This window comes from Bombina bombina, chromosome 2 (assembly GCF_027579735.1).
Source record: "Bombina bombina isolate aBomBom1 chromosome 2, aBomBom1.pri, whole genome shotgun sequence".
NCBI classification, from domain to species: Eukaryota; Metazoa; Chordata; class Amphibia; order Anura; family Bombinatoridae; genus Bombina; species Bombina bombina.
In genome coordinates this window covers 1,229,634,739-1,229,656,204 of record NC_069500.1, presented here as the reverse complement: position 1 = coordinate 1,229,656,204, position 21,466 = coordinate 1,229,634,739, and the positions used below count along the sequence as shown (strand labels likewise).

The following is a 21,466-nucleotide window of genomic DNA, read 5'->3' as shown; positions in this document are numbered from 1 at the left end:
CAAGCCAGCATTGAGATATCTTCCTTCCTTCTTCGGTGGTTCAAGTGCCGAGTTACTTCCCAGCCCAGGATGACTGAGCGACACCTGTAGATGGAGGCTGCCAATAATCCACCAGCAGCATCGGTGTGTGGAAACACAAGGCAGCAGTCGCTTCCGCACCACGCCAATGAGCAGCGCGGCGCCGACCCAGCTACGTCACCGGTCAGCGCCCTGATGGTCCAGGTGCACCTCTCCAGGCACAGGACGGAAAGCAGCGGCAAATCTTCGTCCCGTCCAGGCCCAGGAAGGAACCCGGTAAGATTAGGCAATGGTTGGAACAGCACTTTATTGGTGTGTTGAGCCGCTGATAGACCAGGTGTCTTCTTGAGGAATGTGAGTTCTTTAGGTTGGCTCCAGGAATCCCAAGTCCTTAGGCAACCAGCTGCAAGGCAATATCCCGTTCACCTCCTCACGCAACACCGGTGGGAGGGGTGAGGGAGAGCAGCCGGTACTTGCTGTTTAATGTCCGCAGAGGACTGGGGTTATGATGGTAACGGCCAAGCAATAAGAGATGCGGTGCCCTGTGGAAGCACCGCTATGGATCCGGGATCCAGTTGCCCTTGGATAGGTAGCCTCCCTGGACAAGGGTTTGAGCGCGAAAATTACCGCCAGTGGCTAAAGTGGAGATCTAGAGAGAGCGTGCTCGCAGTGTGTCCTGCACTCAGTCTCCTCCCCCGGAACAGAGCATCAGGGCATGCCAGGGCATGCAATTTTAAACAACTTTCCAATTTATTTTTAATTATCAAACTTTCAGAATGCACATATTAGCAGGATGCATGACATCATGTACTTGCTATTAATTTAACCAGACCCCAGGCTTCTCAGAGGCAGATCACAAGTTTGATGGTGAAAATCTGGTGACCTAGGGCTGTGTCACAATGGAGTTTTTTTAAATCATGGTGGCCAGAGATGAGCGGAAAATCAGAAAAAAAAGCTATAAATGATTTATTGATGAAGCTAAATGATATGTCTATGGTAACCTCATAAATACAGGCAAGAGAGAAGCCTTAGACTAGACAATGGACAAAACAGCAGCATTGGCACAAGGAGGATGAGTCCAGTAGATGTCTGAGCATAGCAAGCAAGGTCCAAAGCAGGCAGCTGCTAATACTATTATAGTATGTTGGCAGCGGTGGTCTGCCTCAGATAAGCCTGGGGTCCGGTTAAATTACAAGCAAGTACATGATGTCAAGCATCCTGCTAATATGTGCATTCTGAAAGTTGGTCTAAACTGTTTAAAACGGTCTAAAACATTGCAGCAACCATAAGACAGCTGACAGTCGCTGTGAAGGTTTGTACCTGCGAGACACACTTTCCATAAAAGTCTGGTTATTTTATTTTATTTGCTTGTATTTTTTCAATTCATATTCATTTAATTTCATGACATTAATTAAAAAGTCTAATATAATACAATTATACCAAGAATTTTTTTTTTTTTTTTTTTTTTTTAAAAAGGTCAGTTTCGGTTTTTGGCCAGGTGCTTCCTAAATTTTCGGTTTCAGAGCACCACTAACAAAAAGTTGTACTTTTTACATTTTTATTGAGGACATTGAATAATCATTCACAGTGCAGGCTAGAAAAAAATAAGTGAAACTGTGTTAACAACTTCCCCAAAAGCTATTTAGACTCAGGTATTTCTATTAAGGATATGAGATTGGAATTAAGAGTTGCACAGGTGTCCTGTCCTTTAATCATTTTCGAGATTTGTCTGTAACCAGGCTTTGTGTGCATTTATTTACTCACTATCTTCAATAAAATGTAAAAAGCACAACTGTTTGTGTGTTACTAGTTTAGTCAAATTATGTTTGTCTATATTTGTGACTTAGCTGATGATCAGACCACATTTTATGAGTAATCAATGCAGAAATTCAGGTAATTCAAAAGGGTTCACAAATTTTTCTTACAACTGTACATATAATCTAAGCATCCACAAAACAGTGACAACCTTTATGTGAAGCACTATATCAATTATGTGTATTGGAAAATGGAGATCTATTTGTGTGCATTTAAGCTTCACTTAAAGGCAAACTGAAGCCAAATGTTTTCTTTCAGATAGAGGATGCAATTTTAAGCAACTTTCTAATTTACTCCTATTATCAATTTTTCTTTGTTCTCTTGCTATCTTTATTTGAAAAAGCAGGAAAGGAAGCTTACAAGACCGGCCCAATTTTGGTTCAGCACACTAGTGCTTGCTGATTGGTGGATGCATTTAGAATGTTGCTTAAAATTGCATGCTCTATCTAAATCAAGAAATAAAAAACATTTGGGTTTTATATCCCTATAATGTCGGTTTTAACAAATTAAGTGTAAAATGTGTTCTTTAAGTAAATTAAATGAACCAAAAAAAGAAATGTAGAATGTCCAACTAAACACCAGACAATAATCTAGGCTTTGGAAGAGGACTGGCATTGTGTTATGACATTTCTATTTGATCTATTTGTTTACCTTTTATGAAATACAAATCAAAGCCAAAATACTCCACAAAACCTAATAAAGAAGATCAGTGCTCATGGTAACCTTTCAAATGATTAAGATACAAAGTGGCAAACAAATACATGACAGGGTTATAAATAAATTCAATCATATTTTAGATGCGGTATTGGTTAAAGAATTTTAAAAATGAATATATTATTAATATTACAGTTTGGCCTTTACACAAATTCATGTTTTGTTTATGTATGTTTATTCAACAGCTACACGGTGCGCCACCAAGTATAGGAAGATTTAATAATAAAACATGGAAAAAATAAATCACTTGCAAATAAAATAATATTGTATTAATTCTAAGCATCGTTGTGCAGGTTACAAAAACAAACAAGGCGCTGAGCAGAATCTGCAGATGTTTCTAGCGCTGCGGAATCTGTTGGCGCTCTACAAATAACCGATAATAATAATGATTTTAAACATTTATCATGCAAAAGATGTGCATTTTTGTTTTGAAAAAGGAAATGATGAACTAAACCTAGATATCCATTTTATTCCTTATTATGAATTAATCAGAATTTCAAATTTGTGGAAAAGGAGAATCTTAACTACCAGATTACTAACTCACCTCGGTGACACACTGAGGGACACTTGTGATTCCGACAGCCTAAGCTACGACCGCACTGTTGATCACAAGTTGGGCAATTTCCGGGACAGCACTAGAAGAAGAAAAAAAAAAAGAAGGATTTGCAAATAGCTCTTCAGAATCTTATCATTTCTAGCAAACACTGTTGTGCTGGAAACAGTATAATATATATCCAGATAAATAGTATAGTTCAAAAGAACCAACATTACATTGAACATGTCCACTTTCTTTGTTCACTTGTAATATGAGTTTTGTTTACGGAAGATAACATATTAGCTTCAGATACAAAGCTTACATAATCCAACCCACTGAGAACATTATGTGCTGTATTAAATATAAATATGATATACTATAAGTAACTGTTTCATATGTCAGTAATACCAGAAAAGTCTTCTGATCACATCATAAATATTAAGTGAATTTAATCAGAACCCCAAGATGGCAGTAAAGGGTCCTATTATACTGTTATCTACCATTAGCAGGTATGTTTTAGTTTTGCTGAAATCATCATACAGACCAGACTACCACTATAGTTCACTGTCCAAATTTACTACAGCTAAAACACTGCAATTATTATTATTATTATAACCAGTTATTTGTAGCGCTCCAACAGATTCTGCAGCGCTAATTAACCCTTTACCCCCAAACATGTTACAATTATAAACCTTATACATTTTGAACACCCACTGCAATTAACCCCCAATTGCTCCAACCTTCTGCTGCTATCAATCCTATAATATATGAAATCTCCCTAACACAGTTAACCACAAATCATCCAGATCAACTACTGCTCTAAACACTATATAGCCTTGACACCTAATAATTAATATTGTAAAGTACAGAAAAAGCTTCAGGAACTATTTAAAAAAAAAACAGGTTAAAGAAAATACCAAAACACAAACAAGGTCACTCTCAGTAAAAGTAAAAAAGTGTGTGGTATGCTGTCATTTTTATAGAAGAATTTAGTGCAAATAATTCCTTACGTCTCCCCTCTTCCCTGCTAATTGTTTCAGTAATTCTATAAGGAGAGTGCACCAATCTGTGGTATAATTTTTTTACCCTGCTTGTATTCTACATTATTATAAAGTTACAGGTTTTCTCTACCTACTGCAATTATCCCTATACTACTGCCCTCACCAACTGCACTAATCCCATACTAAAACCCCATAAGAACCCCAACACTTGCCAAGGGCAAAGAAATAGTGATACGCCATTTACAAACGAGTTGTTAAGGTCAGTGTTAATAGCCGATAGGTGGTCTGCTCTGGTCATTAAATGTGTACCGGCTTTAACAAAAGGTGCAGTTAGGGTTAAATGTTGTTAAAGGAGGTGGTGTTAATAGTATTAAATGGGTAACCAGTGTGGTTATGGATAACAGTGGTTGAGTATTGGGTTAATAGGAGATAGGTGTTCCAGTGCAGTTAGGGTATATATAGGTTAACAAGGCCAAGGTGATTGGTTCTTAAAGGGTGAATTATGATTGATGTGGCAGTGTAAATAGAGGTTATGAGATCCAGTGGAATTATTACTACTAGTGTTCAGAGCAGTTAGAGGTTTGGTGAAGTATAATAGGGAAGACAGGTAGGGCTAGTGGATCACATAATATACAGACTGCTCTGGTATCTGTATAATCATTTAACATTTTAAAAAGCTGCAGACCCTTATGGAAAAATAAACAGACATTTTGCCTAGTTTTGGAAGATAATTAAAATACATTAGGACAACATAATTGCAGCAGATATCTATGGGATTGAGCTGCAATGTAAAAAATGCCTTTAGCTGACATCATTAACCCTGCCAGCAACTAAGTGTTTATTGTTATTTTTGGGCACCTAGATTTCGTTTTTTAAAAATAGGCTAATCGCCATTTAACAGTTCTGTCCTAGACAGCGGCTTAATTAAAATGTAGCACTTTTTATTTTTAATCTTCTAGAAGAGATTTCCCTATGTGTATTTTTATATCACTACTATATATGCAATATATGTATCATATGATACTAACTACAGGATTCTAAACAGCTAATAAAACTCAAATTATGACACCAAACATGCAATCTATATTATAAATTATAATTATAAACTAAGCCTTTTTGTATAAATCTTAATAGTCCTGTCCTACCTATTTTGTAACAGTGCTGGGTCACTGTAGGATTCAATAACGTAGAATAATAAAAAAATAAAAAAAACTCATACTAAACATACATTTTTTTTGTGAATTTATAAACCACACAAACTTCCATAAAATAGTTAAAACATAAAAAAAAAACTTTTTTGCCATCTAGGAATGTAATCCCTTAAAAAGTTAATATTGCCCTGCACTGAAATAATGGAAACAGCACATTCAGAATTTTATTGCATGTAAAGCATTGAAGCGGAAATGGAACAAACGGTAACATTTTAGTAAACACCTCATCAGGTGGCAATGTAGCATAATGATTTGTAAGTCTAGAGTATGTCCACTATAGGAGTCTAGCAACTTCAAAACCGATCATGGAAATGATAATGCAGACCATACACTCTGTATAAGGTAAGTGTTTGAGCAGCTTTATTAAAGAGGAAAAAAACACAGTAGCCATATGTAAAAAAAAAACATCTTGAAAATCAATAAAACACTGCTCAGCACATGCTATCACTTTATTTGAAAGCATTTTATAAGAGAACTCTTTTCAATGTAAAAATATGTTAGCTGACATCAGATAATGTACAGCCAGGCAAGATGTGACGCGATATGAAAGTTATCAGTGTATAATGTTAGAAATATGTGGCCAACCCCCTGTGAACAAACAGGGACGACGACTAAATAAACTGCAGGTAATTAGATGATACACAGGGGGAAATGTATTGAGTTGCTCGTTCAGGATAATTAACAGGCCCTGAGGCAATCTCAAATATTACCAAACGATGCTGCATCACAATTGGCAGTTGCGGGCAGAAAGGTTATCGGCTTAAAAACTTTGTCCACCTGCAACTTGATTAATTTTCCTTACAGTGTTTAGAAAAAAATCTCTCAATGTTGTGGTTTTGGCAAACTAAAGGTAGTAAATTAACTTGGGTGTCATGAATTCCAGAAATATTACAGGTTATAGGGGATACAATTATGTGCATATGGTTAAAAAAAATGTCAAATTAAAAACGAGTTTTTGCTAAGCTAAAAAGTTATTAATCAAAATTACATTACACTGAAACACTTTTCTGAGATTCCACGCGGCTCAACCACCTCTTCCCATTTGACTATCCATGTAGATATGAAGCCGAGCAACAGCTCCTTTCCTCTGAGACTGGTTCATTTTAGCACTTGAGTAGCTTGGTACATGTAGGAACTATAGTATAATATATACGGTATTGAAGAATGTGCAATAAGACGACATATATATACACTGATATAAGCAGTCCCTAATATGAGATATGGCAAAGGTTTTCTTTCATTGGTCATTTATAATCCAACTAGTCCTAAAGCCCGTGTACACGGGCCAATTTTTTTTTAAGTACCGCGGTTCCAACCCTTGCTCCCTCTCTATCCCCCCTCTGTTTTGCGCTCTCTCTTCCCCGCCCCTCTTCTGCTCTCTCCCCCCTCTTTTGCTCTCTCTCCCCTCTTTTGCTCGCTCTCTCTCTCTCCCTCCCCTTCTTTGCGCTCTCTCCCCCCCTTCTCTTTTGCGCTCTCTCCACACTCTTTTGCGCTCTCTCTCCCCCTTCTCTTTTTGCGCTCTCTCTCCCCCCTCTCTTTTGTGCTCTCTCTCTTCCTCTTTTGTGCTCTCTCTCCCCTTGTGTTCTCTCTCCCTCTCTTTTGGTCTCTCTCTCCCCCCCTCTTTTGCTCTCTCTATGCCCCTCTTTTGCTCTCTCCCCCCTCTCTTTTGCTGTCTCCCCCATCTCTTTTGCTGTCTCCCCCATCTCTTTTGCTGTCTCTCCCCCCTCTCTTTATCCCCCCTCTTCTGCTCTCTCTATCCCCCCTCTTTAGAGCTCTCTATCTCTCACGGTGAATCCGGCCCCGCCCACGCCACGCCCGGTCCGGCCCACGTCACGCCAGGTGAAGTAGGCCAAGTGTGTTTGTCCTCGCGTGCAGTCTCTACTGCACATGACAGCTTCGGACAAATACACTTGGCCTTTTATTATATAGGATTCATGACAAATGAAAAAAAATAAAAATGCACCTTTAAAAAAAATACAAAGATTATTGCAATATTTATGTTACATTTATGCCTGTATATTTTTAACATATGGTAGATACCTATTTAATACCATACTAGGGGCTAGATTACGAGTGGAGCACTATTTTCTGCTCCCGTGTTAACTTCACTAGACATAGGCTTTTTGCACATTGGGTTGCACTCTAGAATTTCTAGTAGAAAAATTATTTGTGCCATGAGCACAAATGCTCGCAGCTTAGGAAATAAATTACCTGAACTAATTTCAATAAAAAGACTAGGGACAACTTGGATTTAGTAGCTATAACAGAAACATGGTACAATGATTTGCATGACTGGGACATAGTCATACCTGGATACAGGTTATTTAAAAAGAACAGAGTAGGAAAGAAAAGTGGAGGAGTTGCTCTGTATGTAAATGAAAATATAAAGGTTACTGAAATTGTAGGAACAAATGATGAGGTGGAACGTATTTGGGTGACTTTGGAAATTGGAGATAAAAATGTGTTTAGAATAGGGGTTGTATATAGGCCTCCATTGCAGGATGAAAAACTGGACAATCTGTTATTAGAAGAAATAACCAAAATGACCATGATGGGTAAGGTTATAGTACTGGGGGACTTTAATTTGCCAGAAATAGACTGGAAGATTCCTTCTGCTAGATCAGCTAGAAGCAGGTATATTCTTGAATCTCTGCTAGGGGATTCACTTAAGCAATTAGTTAAGGAACCAACTCGTAAGGAAGCTATATTAGATCTAATACAAACGGTGATACAGTTTCAGATGTGTCTGTAGGTGAGAACTTAGGATCCAGTGATCAATCTGTTTGGTTTAGTATTCATGTGCAGGAACTGTGCACCCAGACTAAAACAAAAGTTTTAGACTTTAGGAAGGCAGATTTTTCATTAATGGGAGAATACCTAAAAAACTATTTAAAAGTGAAAACTCTTATTACAGGGGTTCAAGAACAGTGGGAATTTGTGAAAGGTGCCATTTTAGATGCAACCGCACACTGTATTAGACATGTCTGTAAAAGTAAAAGAAAGCGGAAAACAATTTGGTTTTCCAAAGAAGTAGCACATGCTGTAAAGACAAAAAAGATAGCTTATAAAAATTAGACACACACAAGCAGATGATGATATGAAAATATGGAGACTCCAACAAAAAAAGACTAAGCAGTTAATTAGGAAGGTTAAAGCTCATGCAGAAGAGAAGATAGCACAGTCAGTAAAACATGGGGACAAAACATTCTGTAGATATATCAATGAAAGAAGAAAAAAATAAGGAAGGAATAGTAAAATTGAAATCAGTTGGTGGTAGAATAATAGGAGATAAACAGATTGCAGACTGTCTCAATGATTACTTCTGTTCTGTTTTCACAAAGGATTGTGAAGATAGAATGTCTACATTAAGGGATGCTACCAAAAATAGAAACAAGCTTAACAGTAATCTTTTTACAGAGGATGAGGTTTTGTTAGCATTATCAAAAATAAATTTTAAAAAGGCAGTGGGTCCTGATAATATTCATCCAAGGGTTTTAAAAGAACTTCGATCAGTGCTAACTGTTCCATTAACTGATCTGTTTAATCAGTCACTATTAACAGGAGCTATCCCAGATGATTGGAGAATAGCAAATGTAATACCCCTTCATAAAAAGGGCAGTAGAGAAGAATCTGGTAACTACAGGCCAGTTAGTTTAACTTCAGTAGTAGGGAAGTTAATGGAAAGCTTCTTAAAACAAAGAATTATGACTTACATAAAGACAAACAATTTAGAGGACCAAAGTCAGCATGGTTTTACTTCAGGGAGATCATGTCGGACTAATCTAATTGACTTCTTTGATTATGTAATAAAAGTATTCGACAAGGGTGGAGCAGTTGATGTAGCATATCTAGATTTCAGCAAAACATTTGACACCGTCCCATGCAATAAACTAATTCACAAACTGTATCTCCTTGGTCTAGATTAAAAAATTGTGAACTGGGTGGAATGCTGGCTTAAGGACAGAAAACAAAGTGTCTTAGTAAATGGAGTTCATTCAGCAGAGGGGGCTGTTACTAGTGGTGTTCCTCAGGGGTCAGTTCTGGGACCTGTTTTGTTTAACATATTTATCTGTGATATCAGCAAAGGGCTACAGGGGAAAGTATGTCTGTTTGCAAATGATACAAAAATTTGTAACAGAGTGGATGTTCCAGGGGGGGGGGGGGGTAGACAAAATGAGAAGTGATATAAAACAATTGGAGGATTGGACAAATGACTGGGATCTAAAGTTTAACACAGCAAAGTGTAAAATAATGCATTTAGGGAAGAAAAATCCAAATGTTAATTACAGACTCAATGACACTTTACTGACTGTTACAGATGAGGAACAGGACTTGGGAATTATTATTTCAGATGATTTAAAACTTAGTAAACAATGTAGTAATACAGCGAGTAAGGCTAGCAGAATGCTTGAATGTATTGGTAGAGATATTTGCAGCAGAAATAGTAAGATTCGTATGCCACTTTATAGATCATTAGTTAGGCCTCATCTTGAGTATTGTGTGCAGTTCTGGAGGCCATATCTTCAGAAGGATATTAACAAACTTGAATCTGTGCAAAGGAGGGCTACCAAAATGGTACATGGTCTAAAAAATAAAACTTACCAGGATATGCTCAATGACCTAAATATGTATAGCTTAGAGGAGAGAAGGGAAAGAGGTGATATGATAGCAACTTTCAAGTACGTTAAAGGGCTTAGTAAAACTGAGGCTGTGGGTATTTTCCATAAAATGGAAAATTCAAGAACAAGGGGTCATGATCTCAAGCTAAAGGGTAGTAGATTCAGGAGTAATTTGAGGAAGCACTTCTTTACAGAAAGAGTGATTGATTTATGTAATAAACTTCCTCAAGAGGTAGCAGCGACAAACACGGTGGGGGACTTTAAAAATGCATGGGATAAGCATAAAGCTATCCTACAAACTAAATAAGTTTATACTGTTAGGTAATATCGGGCAGACTTGCTGGGCCTATGGCTCTTATCTGCAGTCAATATCTATGTTTCTATGTATTACAAGTTGAAAGTAAAGAGTTATTGAAAACCCGAGGCGCACAAAAAGTTGAACTTCGAATATCAAAACTGCGCAATGGAGCTTGCGAAATGGAAAAAAACAAAAACTCACATACTCAGGCGCTAACCCAACCGCGTTTATTTACAGGGACACTGAACCCAAATTTTTTTCTTTCATGATTCAGATAGAGTAAGCAATTTTAAGCAACTTTCTAATTTACTCCTATTATCAATTTTTCTTCGTTCTCGTGCTATCTTTATTTGAAAAAGAAGGCATCTAAGCTTTTTTTTGTGGTTCAAACCTCTGGACAGCACTTATTTATTGGTGGATGAATTTATCCACTAATCAGCAAGAACAACCCAGGTTGTTCATTAAAAATGGGCCGGCATCTAAACTTACATTCTTGCATTTCAAATAAAGATTCCAAGATAATGAAGAAAATTTGATAATAGGAGTAAATTAGAAAGTTGCTTAAAATGTCATGCTCTATCTGAATCACAAAAGAAAAAATTTGGGTGCAGTGTCCCTTTAAGAGCACTATACCCAACATGAAATAGAATATATCTATCTATTTAAAAATACTTACATATTCCACTATTTGAAAAACAATAGAATGTGAAGTATTTATAGTAAATATGTGAATATGTGAAGTATTTATAGTAAATATGTGAAGTATTTATAGTAAATATAAAGCTAAAACCATTATTAAATATTAATATTGAATCAAAATTATTTTTCATGTTTGTAGGTATTTGACTTCAAAGGGTACCAATGCACATATACATATACTTTTTTTCTTCCCCTACCCTTTACGTGAGCTCTCAAGTCGCACTGAACCCAAAGCACATTACTACATTTGATTGCACTAGAGCGAATGCATTTACTTTTAACTCATAATACGCTCACTATTTTCATTGCCTGCAAAAAGTCAGAATTAGTGCGCCACTCGCATGCTCGCACTAGGTGTATTATTGTCCAACAACCTAAGCATGTGGTTTTCAAGACACAATTCTTTGCAGAATTGTACAAGGTTTTGAAGTATTATGTTTTCGGCTTCCCTATTTATCTACCTTTAAAAGAGACATGAAACCCCCAAATTTTCTTTTCATGATTTATATAGAACAAGGGAATTTAAAAAACCCCCATAAATTATGCTTACCTGATCATTTCATTTTCTTCTGAAGGGAAGAGTCCACAGCTGCATTCATTACTTTTGGGAATTCAGAACCTGGCCACCAGGAGGAGGCAAAAAGACACCCCACCCAAAGGATTTAATACCTCCCCCACTTCCCTCATCCCCCAGTCATTCTGCCAAGGGAACAAGGAACAGTAGGAGAAATATTGAGGTAAAAAAAAAAAAGGTGCCAGAAGAAAAAAAAAAAAAAAAAAAAGTACCACTGCCTCATAGATAAAAACACGAGCGGGAGCTGTGGATTTTTCCCTTCAGAAGAAAATGAAATTATCAGGTAAGCATAATTTATGTTTTTCTTCTTAAAAAGGGAAGAGTCCACAGCTGCATTCATTACTATTGGGAAAACAATACCCAAGCTAGGAGACACTGAATGCAAATAACGGGTGGGTACAAAAAGGCCGCCCCTTCGAAAGGCACCACAGCCTGAAATAACCCGAGGCCAGGTAACTGCACATCAGTTACACCACCGGCAAAGCCGAACTAGAGACCACTCAGACCTAGAGTCCGTCAGGTCCATACAACCTCTGAAGCGTCTGCCCCATGGGACACGACACCCAAGAAGGTACCCGGCTAAAAGATAAAGGACCGCATCTGCCCCCAAAAGGAAACCTGCGACCAGGAAATTCAAAGGAACTTTTCCCACTCAACACCTAGAAAGCAACCCATGGTTGTCTTTACAAAGGCAACGCCCAGGGAGACAAACTCCCTAGAACACAAGGACCCAAAAGAAGGATCCAAACACAGGGAACCTGTCCTCAAAAGGACTTGAGGAAATCCTCATGGCCCATACCATACCCTAAGGTACTCCAGGAAATTCATGGGTCCCCTGATGCTCCATAACATATCTAGATCTGTAGGCTAGATAGGCAAATACAGCAGGAACAGGATAAATATCCCAGCTGCTAGAACAGAGCTCTCCCAGAGAAACTCAAACCATCTGAACAGGAACTCTCAAAGACCAGCCTCCAAAAGGAAGGCTAACCCCATCGCTAACTCAAACCTCCTAAATGCGCGTCAAGCTAGTCAGCTCCCAGACAAAGCAAGTAGCTATAACTGGATACACCATCACTAATCAAATCGCTGTGGATGGTTCCAACTGTAAACCACCAAGGGTGTACAGCCCACCAAATAGCGGCTCCAAGAAGCGCCCCCTCTCGGCACCAGACGCCGGTAGAAAGGAGGACATTCAAAGACCTCCCTCAAGGAAGGGCCAACAGCAGAACGGTCAACACTACGTAGAGTAACCGATCCCTAACCTTCCCTTCGGGATAACGGTCCCAGCCCAAAGGCTATTTAAAAGACCGAAAACAAGAGTCCCAGACTACAAAAAAGGATCAACGAGGAACAAAATCCCATGTTAGACCGCTGCTACAAATGGCATGCTACTGTGAGTCAGGAGAAACATTGTGCTCGGGTACGAGACCCCCTACACGCAGTCGTGGGCAAAAAAAGAAGGGCACACTTCCCAATTGAAGAAGTCCCCCAAAAACCTCAGCATCCATATATTGGATACACATAGTGGAAGCCCCCACGGGAGCAAAACCCTCAGCCTCCTGCTGCAGGAACGGAGGAACCAGAGACTACATCACAGCTCCCCTCCCAGGAATCTGAAAAACAGGAAGGGAAAACACCCCTGCAAGGCAGGACCAAGGACCCCCAGGACTCCACAATACTAAGGTAACTCCGAACCCGGAGAAGACAAACCCTACTCTGGAAGAGAAGGGAATGAACAACGGAAAAAAAAAAAAAAAAACTACCATAGGAGTGAGAGCCCTTGGCCACATCGCCGACCCAGTTGAAAAGCACTTGGAGTCTACAGGAACATCGTAAATGCACCAGAAGACAGGTAGGGAACGGTCAGAAAGGCCTAAAGCCTGAGCTACAGTCACAAAGGCATCTCTCACGAAGGGGGCTCATGGGACCACAACTTCAAGTGTGAACTGAACTGTCCACACCCATCCATGTAGAGACGTGGACCAAGGCCAGGGTTCTCAACAATGGACGATGAAAAGATCCAATCTCAGAGAACCCTAAACTGCCTCCTCCAAGGAGGAGCGCACCTCTAAAGTCCGTAGACTTGGCGATCTAAATAGCCTTAAACCCAAGAGTCACGAGGGACTCCTGAACAGTGTGAGAATCAGCACCCAGTGCAATGGATCACAAGTAATCTTGTAGGCAAGCAGCAACATGTGACACACACACAGACAGGGTAACATCAATACCTGAATGAAAATTATAACCCAGGGCCCTGCTCACCATCTCAGAGAAGTAACGCACGGCAACGCGCCGACAAAACTCCAAACGGAGTATCGAGGATAAAAGGACAACTGCCTGACCCTTGAAGGGCGGCCCTCCGTACCCAACCTTGACACCTCTACTGACAAGCTTCCAGGCTAGCATAACATTGAGGACACAACACACCCGAATGGCAAAGACCGTAGTCTGACCGAGGGTATTAGCTGGAATAGACGACAGTCAGAGAGCTTGAAAAAGCTATTATTCAAGGAAAACTACCTTGAGCAGGCAAACGTTGGAGCTGCAACTCCCACAGAAGGCAGGGAACCCCTGCACACCATCTCCCAGAGTAACACGACTCGGAACAGAAAAAAAACATGCCCGCACACCCGACCAGACTATACCCCCAAAAGTAGGGAAGGATGATGCTCCACCATCACAGAAAGAGCGTACTAGGCTAAAGAGTCAGCATCCGGAAGAACCTCGAGTGAAAACCAAAACGTTAATCACCCGGCACATCAGACCAAACAAGTCCCAACTTCCATTTAATGGAAATAACGGTTCTAAGTCTTGGGGACCTGAAGAACCTAGAGTCGTCTGTAGAAAGCGGAATCATAGCCCAGGAGAGTAGCCCAAACCGACCACCCTTAGAGTGGTACGCACAACCCTCAGTCCGGAGAAGTTGCATATAAACCACAGGCCTCATACTTCAGTGAGATCTGAGCCCGGAGTCCATAGAATAGGCCTAGAGGCATCCTCAGCACCACAAAGGTGACATGAACCCTGGTAACGGCTGAAAAAGCACCCAACCAGTAAAAGCCTGGTATAAGAGCACTCTGGAACTGTTCCAGGTCCAAGAAAATTTGTCCCGAAGGATCGATAAATTAACTAGAAATGAAAATTCTAATATTCAACAAGTGCACAACCCCGAGGGAGTGCCCACGTGACCACGAGTTGCACGTATCGGTTCCAGAGAAGAACATTCATAAAAACGAAATCTAACAGACCTGAGCTTAAGGAAAAACAAATTAAACTCATCCATCCGAATCAAAAAATAAAATGAAAGGCAGCACCCATCGGGGGAACGCCCAAGGTTAATGAGAAAGACAACAGGACCAGCCGAGTAGAGGCCCCTTTCACCCAAGCTCAGAAATGGAACCGAAAAACATAAATAAAAAATAAAATGAAGACAATAAGGAGATTGGCTTCATCCCCTAATGTCATATCCATTTTGCCATCCAACTTCTAAGGCCACGGATCCCTCTGCCCACTAGGACTGGGATCCTCTAACATTGCCAAAACATGTCTTAAAAGAACCCTAAGGCAAGCCAGCCTATAATGGAAGGCAAAATCATCCCTCGCCGAATCTGCTGAAGACCTCGGCTCCGAGATTGGGGCCCCTGAAGCCTCAGGGGCCAACGTTTCCCCAGGAGGCCGAACTGAATCGGGCAATCCAACGCTCAATGGACCTAGGTTAACGGAGCATGGACAGTATCGGAGAAATACTTCACTTGGGAGATATAAATGAGACAGCGCCATAGAAATGGCCATGCGGAACCGTGCCGTAAGCTCTGGCGGAAACAAGCCAGGTTCCAGAGGAGTGAAGGCCATAGGGACACCTGCGTGCGTAGCCGGGAAAGCGTCTTGGGCACGCACCTCACAGGTCATGGAAACCTCTGAGGCGGATGGCTCAACGCACTCTAAGCTCCCAGACTCAGGAGAAGAGAGTACTCTAGAACAGCACCCGGAACATAACTGATGGGCATTAATTTCCCGGGCCATTTCATATTCATCACAAGACACATCCTCCGTATCGGAGGCATCCGTGTTGCGCATATCAGAATCCTCTGTAATCTTGGTAATACAAAAAGACAAAACTAACTGGCACACTTTGACACCCCCAATGGCTGGGGCACTCACCACCTCCTGTGAATCAGACAACCCAAGAGCAAGACTCTCTTGGTCACACACAGTCAGCATACGGAAGTGAAAAAAACAATGTAACCGCACCCGTCATGAGGTACACCTTGCCAGTCACAAAAAGGGCGTGCAATCTTGAGAGATTGTGTACTAAAAGAAGGCCATTATCTTCCGTAAAGGCCGAGAGCCTAAGTATAGCTACACATTGCAGATAGAACCACATAAACATGATTAAAGTCCCCCCTGTTCAATAACCCCCTTCAGGAGATGTTAACCCATGATTCCATTTAAGATAAAAGGAGTTCCACTGGGACCCTACCTTGTTTCTTTAACAATACATCTCGTATTGAAATAAAATGAAATGATCTTACCGGAATCTACGCCGTGGAACAGGAAAACGGCCCTTAAAGTGCGACAGATAGTAGCCTCGCTTCTGACATGGACTTGAGTGAAGAAAGGTAGGCAGCGAAACTCGTCAACACTGATTACCAAGGAGCTGTTAATATGAGTCGGGATGGGTTCGCAGGAAAATTCTCCCTGCATCTCTGGACTCTAACTTTCACCCATGCTCTCACTGAGAGGCTGACATGATTAATTAAAACTCCAGTCCCATTGCGAAGAGTACTACCCTCCATAAGAGACTCTCTCGAACTTCTTTACACTTCTCTGCCAATCTCCAGTGATGAAAGGCAAAGAATGACTGGGGGGATGAGGGAAGTGGGGGTGGTATTTAAGCCTTTGGCTGGGGTGTCTTTGCCTCCTCCTGGTGGCCATGTTCTGAATTCCCAAAAGTAATGAATGCAGCTGTGGATTCTTCCCTTTTAAGAAGAAAATTTGAATTTACTTTCACTGTCTTGGTATGTTTTATTGAAAAGCAGGGGCGTAAACTCAGGAGAGTGCACATGTCTGGTGCACTATATGGCAACAGTTATGCAAGAATGTTATTCATTTGCAAGAGTGCTAGATGACTGCACTATTTCCTGCCATGTAGTGCTCCAGACACCTGCCTAGGTATCTCTTCAACAAAGAATATCATGGGAACAGAAAAAATTTGATAATATAAGTCAATTGGAAGCTTTTTTTTAAATTGTATGCTCTGTCTGAATCACAGTAGAAAATGATTGGGTTTCAGTATTGTGGTCCTTCAATGCATTGTTCCATGCCATTTCCTGGTGCCCTTTCCCTAAATCTTGATGTCTTAAAACAATAGTATATGACTCTATAAGAACATACCTTTCTTTTGCACTGGTGCCTTTGGCAATCTCTTATTTTAATGCATTTGGTTTCACAGAGATAAGGCTTATGACATGGCATTTGTTTTGTATGTTTTCCACAGCGACACTGTTTTTCAACTTCCTTTAGATAGAAATTGGAGAAAGAGCAAAAGTTAATATTGAAATATTTTCACAATTTACAAGTGTAATATAGTTCAATAAACAATTTAATTGCTGAAGAAAAAAAAAACAGCCAAACTACTAAGCCTTTATATATATTCAAAATCACATTATAATAACTGAGCACAGTGATAAATGAAAATCATTGTGATACAATATACAGACAAATAGGATTTCTGATGACAATAAGCTGACCTCTTGTGGTTATACATTTGACAGTAAAAACAGAAGAAACAATGCACATAAATACATATATATGGTTTATATATATATATATATATATATATATATATATATATATATATATATATATATATATATATATATATATATTTTAATTATATTTCAGGTAACTACTATTTGAATCCTTTTTCTAACTATGAAAACAACATTGCATGTATGGTAATGTCAAGGAAAGTCACCTACAATAATTTAAACATTTTTTCCTCACTCTTTTAGGTATATAACAAAAACTAACTACAAAACACAAAACCAATTTTTAATATCTTAAAAATTGTAACATTTCATTACGAATTAATTGTAAATATATATATATATATATATATATATATATATATATATATATATATATATATATACACACATATACAGTCGTATGCAAAAGTTTAGGCACCCCTGACAATTTCCATTTATAAATAATTGGGTGTTTGGATCAGCAATTTCATTTTGATCTATCAAATAACTGAAGGACACAGTAATATTTCAGTAGTGAAATGTGGTTTATTGGATTAACAGAAAATGTGCAATATGCATCCAAACGAAAGTAGACAGGTGCATAAATTTGGGCACCCCAACAGAAATATTGCATCAATATTTAGTAGAGCCTCCTTTAGCAGAAATAACAGCCTCTAGACGCTTCCTATAGCCTGTAATGAGTATCTGGATTCTGGATGAAGGTAATTTGGACCATTCCTCCTTGCAAAACATCTCCAGTTCACTTAGGTTTGATGGTTGCCGAGCATGGACAGCCTGCTTCAAATTACCCCACAGATTTTCAATTATATTTAGGTCTGGGGACTGGGATGGCCATTCCCGAAACACTGTACTTGTTCCCCTGCATAAATGTCAGAGTAGATTTTGAGCAGTGTTTTGGGTCGTTGTCTTGTGGAAATATTCCGCCCCGGCATAACTTCAACTTTGTGACTGATTCCTCAACATTATTCTCAAGCATCTTCTGATATTGAGTGGAATTCATGCGACCCTCAACTTTAACAAGATTCCCAGTATCGGCACTGGCCACACAGTACCACAGCATGATGGAACATCCACCAAATTTGACTGTGGGTAGCAAGTGTTTGTCTTGGAACCCTGTGTTTTTTTTTGCCGCCATGCATAACGCCCCTTGTTATGACCAAATAACTCAATCTTTGTTTCATCAGTCCACAGCACCTTCTTCCAAAATGAAGCTGGCTGTCCAAATGTGGGTTTGCATACCTCGGGGGACTCTGTTTGTGGCGTGTGTGCAGAAAAGGCTTCTTCCGCATCACTCTCCCATACAGCTTCTCCTTGTTCAAAGTGCGCTGAATTGTTGAACGATGCACAGTGACACCATCTGCAGCAAGATGATGTTGTAGGTCTTTGGAGATGGTCTGTGGGCTGTTTTAGACCGTTCTCACCATCCTTTGCCTCTCCGATATTTTACTTGGCCTGCCACTTCTGGCCTTAACAAGAACTGTGCCTGTGGTCTTCCATTTCCTCACGGTGGACACTGACAGCTTATATCTATGTGATAGCTTTTTGTAGCCTTTCCATAAACCATAATATTGAACAATCTTTATTTTCAGGTCATTTGAGAGTTGTTTTGAGGCCCCCATGTTGCCACTCTTCAGAGGAGAGTCAAAGAGAACAACAACTTGCAATTGGCCACCTTAAATACCTTTTCTCATGATTGGATGCACCTGTCTATGAAGTTCAAGGATTAATGGGCTCACCAAACCAATTGTGTGTTCCAATTAATCAGTGCTAGGTAATTACAGGTATTCAAATGAACAAAATGACACGGTGCCTAAATTTATGCACCTGTCTAATTTCGTTTGGATGCATATTGCACATTTTCTGTTAATCCAATAAACCTAATTTCACTACTGAAATATTACTGTGTCCTTCAGTTATTTTATAGATCAAAATGGAATTGCTGATCCAAACACCCAATTATTTATAAATGAAAATCATGGAAATTGTCAGGGGTGCCTAAACTTTTGCATACAATTGTATATATATATATATATATATATATATATATATATATATATATATATATATATATATATATATATATATTAGTAGTAGTGTGTATGCACTTCCACTATCAGACTTTATACGCCAGGGTGCTATAGTAGTAATCGGATAAGAATTGTGGAATTAAGCACTCGCTGGTCTTCAGACATCAGTGACAAAAAAGGCTTTATTTTGTGACATTTCAGGACCAAATACTGTCAGAGGAAGGGACAGTATCTGGTCCCAGAACATCACAAAATAAAGCCTTTTTATATACATACACACACACACTATATATAATTTTTTTTTATTTTATGAAATCTAATTTTAGTATGGCTATTTTAAGGGATATGATTCAAATAGAGTACACAATTTTAAACAACTTTCCAATTTACTTCTAATGATCAATTTTGCTTCATTCTCTTTGCATCCTTTATTGAAGGAGCAGCAACGCACTACTGGGAACTAGCTGAACACATTAGTAAGCCAATGTCAAAAGGGATATATGTGCAGCCACCAATCAGCAGCTAATTCCAGCCCCTGAGCCTACTTAGGTATGCTTTTAATCAAAAGATGCCAAGAAAACTAAGCAAATTAGAAAATAGAAGTACATAGGATGGATGTTTAAAATTGTGAATCATGAAAGAAAAAAGTTGGGTCTATTTCAATAACATATGACAACTACATTAGATGTTAGAGATAAATATAAACTCGCTACATATTTCAGAGCCGAGTGCTCATAATTTTTAATTTCACAGTAAAAATTTTACTAATTGATAGCGTGATAAGAACAGATCTCAGCAGGTCATTGTGTGGCTTCACAATTTATGCTCTCAGTTTCAGGGACGTATTTTAATCCCTTAGAAAAGTTAATAAAGTCTTTGTTGTACAAAATGAATCATAAGCGTGTGTGTGAATTTCTCTAGATAAGTAATTTGATAATACTTTATAGCAGATTAGAATATGCCCTTTGTTCTGCTACATTACCCATAAACGTATACATGCCATTTAGTTTAGTTGTACAACTCACTAGACCACTCATACCTTTGCAAGTTTCTTTATTCTGCTATCTGTTTCTCTCATGTTACAATTATACCTGTACGTCTCTCCATATTAGGTTATGTGCAGGGCAGGTCACTTAAAAATATTAAAACAGATTCCTAGCACCTGGGGTTTGCCAAAATCCTCACACACAGATCAGAATTATGACTAATTGGTTTAAAAAAAGTTTAAAAAAAAAAAAAAAAAAAAAAAAACTCGCCTTAGCAAAAAAACAAAAAAAGCATCAAATTTAAATGTAATCACACTTACATTTACTGAAGGTTAGCAAAGCCAATTTAAAGGGGCATGAAACCCCTTTTTTCATGGTTCAGATAAAACATACAATTTTAACAACTTTCCAATTTACTCCTAATACCTAATTTGCTTAATTTTCTTGGTATCCTTTGTTAAAGAATCAGTAATGCACTACTAGGAGGTAGCTGAAAGCCAATGACAAGAGGCATATATGTGCAGCCACCAATCAGCAGCTTCTGAGTCTACCTAGGTATACCTTTCAACAAAGGATACAAAGAAAATGAAACAAATTAGATACTATAATAGTTAATTTATAACTATTAATATATTATAACTATTTATATAAGTATTTTAATTATGGACAATGCAGTTTGCCGGCCATATAACTGGAGACATGGTATGACCATGGGACTTAGGCAGAGCATATTCCAGATAATAGTTGTTTGTTTGTTTTTTTAAAGAGTCATATGATTTCCATCATCTAATATTGTACCCTTTTGTGAGAATTTTTAATGTTGAATTTTAATATTTGAGACTGCTATGTTTAGGTTTATAAAAACACAAATACCCAAACACTCGCTCCTTGGATTAAGCAACAATCTAAAAAAGGAGCCCCTTAAACAAAAAATGATCCTCAAATGATATTTATAAAAACAAGTGTTTTTTTTTTTCTTATGAATTCTATGCCTACGCACTTTATAAAGATATGAATCTTATAAAACATTTCCCTGAGAAAGGGCAGACTGTGGCACTCCAGGATCATTTCAAAATCTTGAATTACAGGACTCCATATTTAAAGGGATACTAAACCCACATTTTTTTCTTTAATGATTCAGATAGAGTATGCAATCAGCAAGCGCTATCCAGGGTGCTAAACCTAAAATGGGCCG

At 38.8% G+C, this 21,466-nt stretch overlaps 1 protein-coding gene across 2 annotated transcripts in view; it reads right to left on the bottom strand.

Moving 5' to 3' along the window:
* Positions 1-21,466, bottom strand: part of NFXL1 (nuclear transcription factor, X-box binding like 1) — a 366,986-nt gene that overhangs the window by 326,826 nt on the left and 18,694 nt on the right. For both annotated transcript variants that reach the window (XM_053703989.1, XM_053703990.1), the window contains exons 11-12: positions 16,882-17,004; positions 3,092-3,182 (exon numbers count right to left, since the gene is read on the bottom strand). In XM_053703989.1, coding sequence (XP_053559964.1) covers positions 3,092-3,182; positions 16,882-17,004 — 214 coding nt within the window. The remainder of the gene's footprint in view (positions 1-3,091; positions 3,183-16,881; positions 17,005-21,466) is intronic.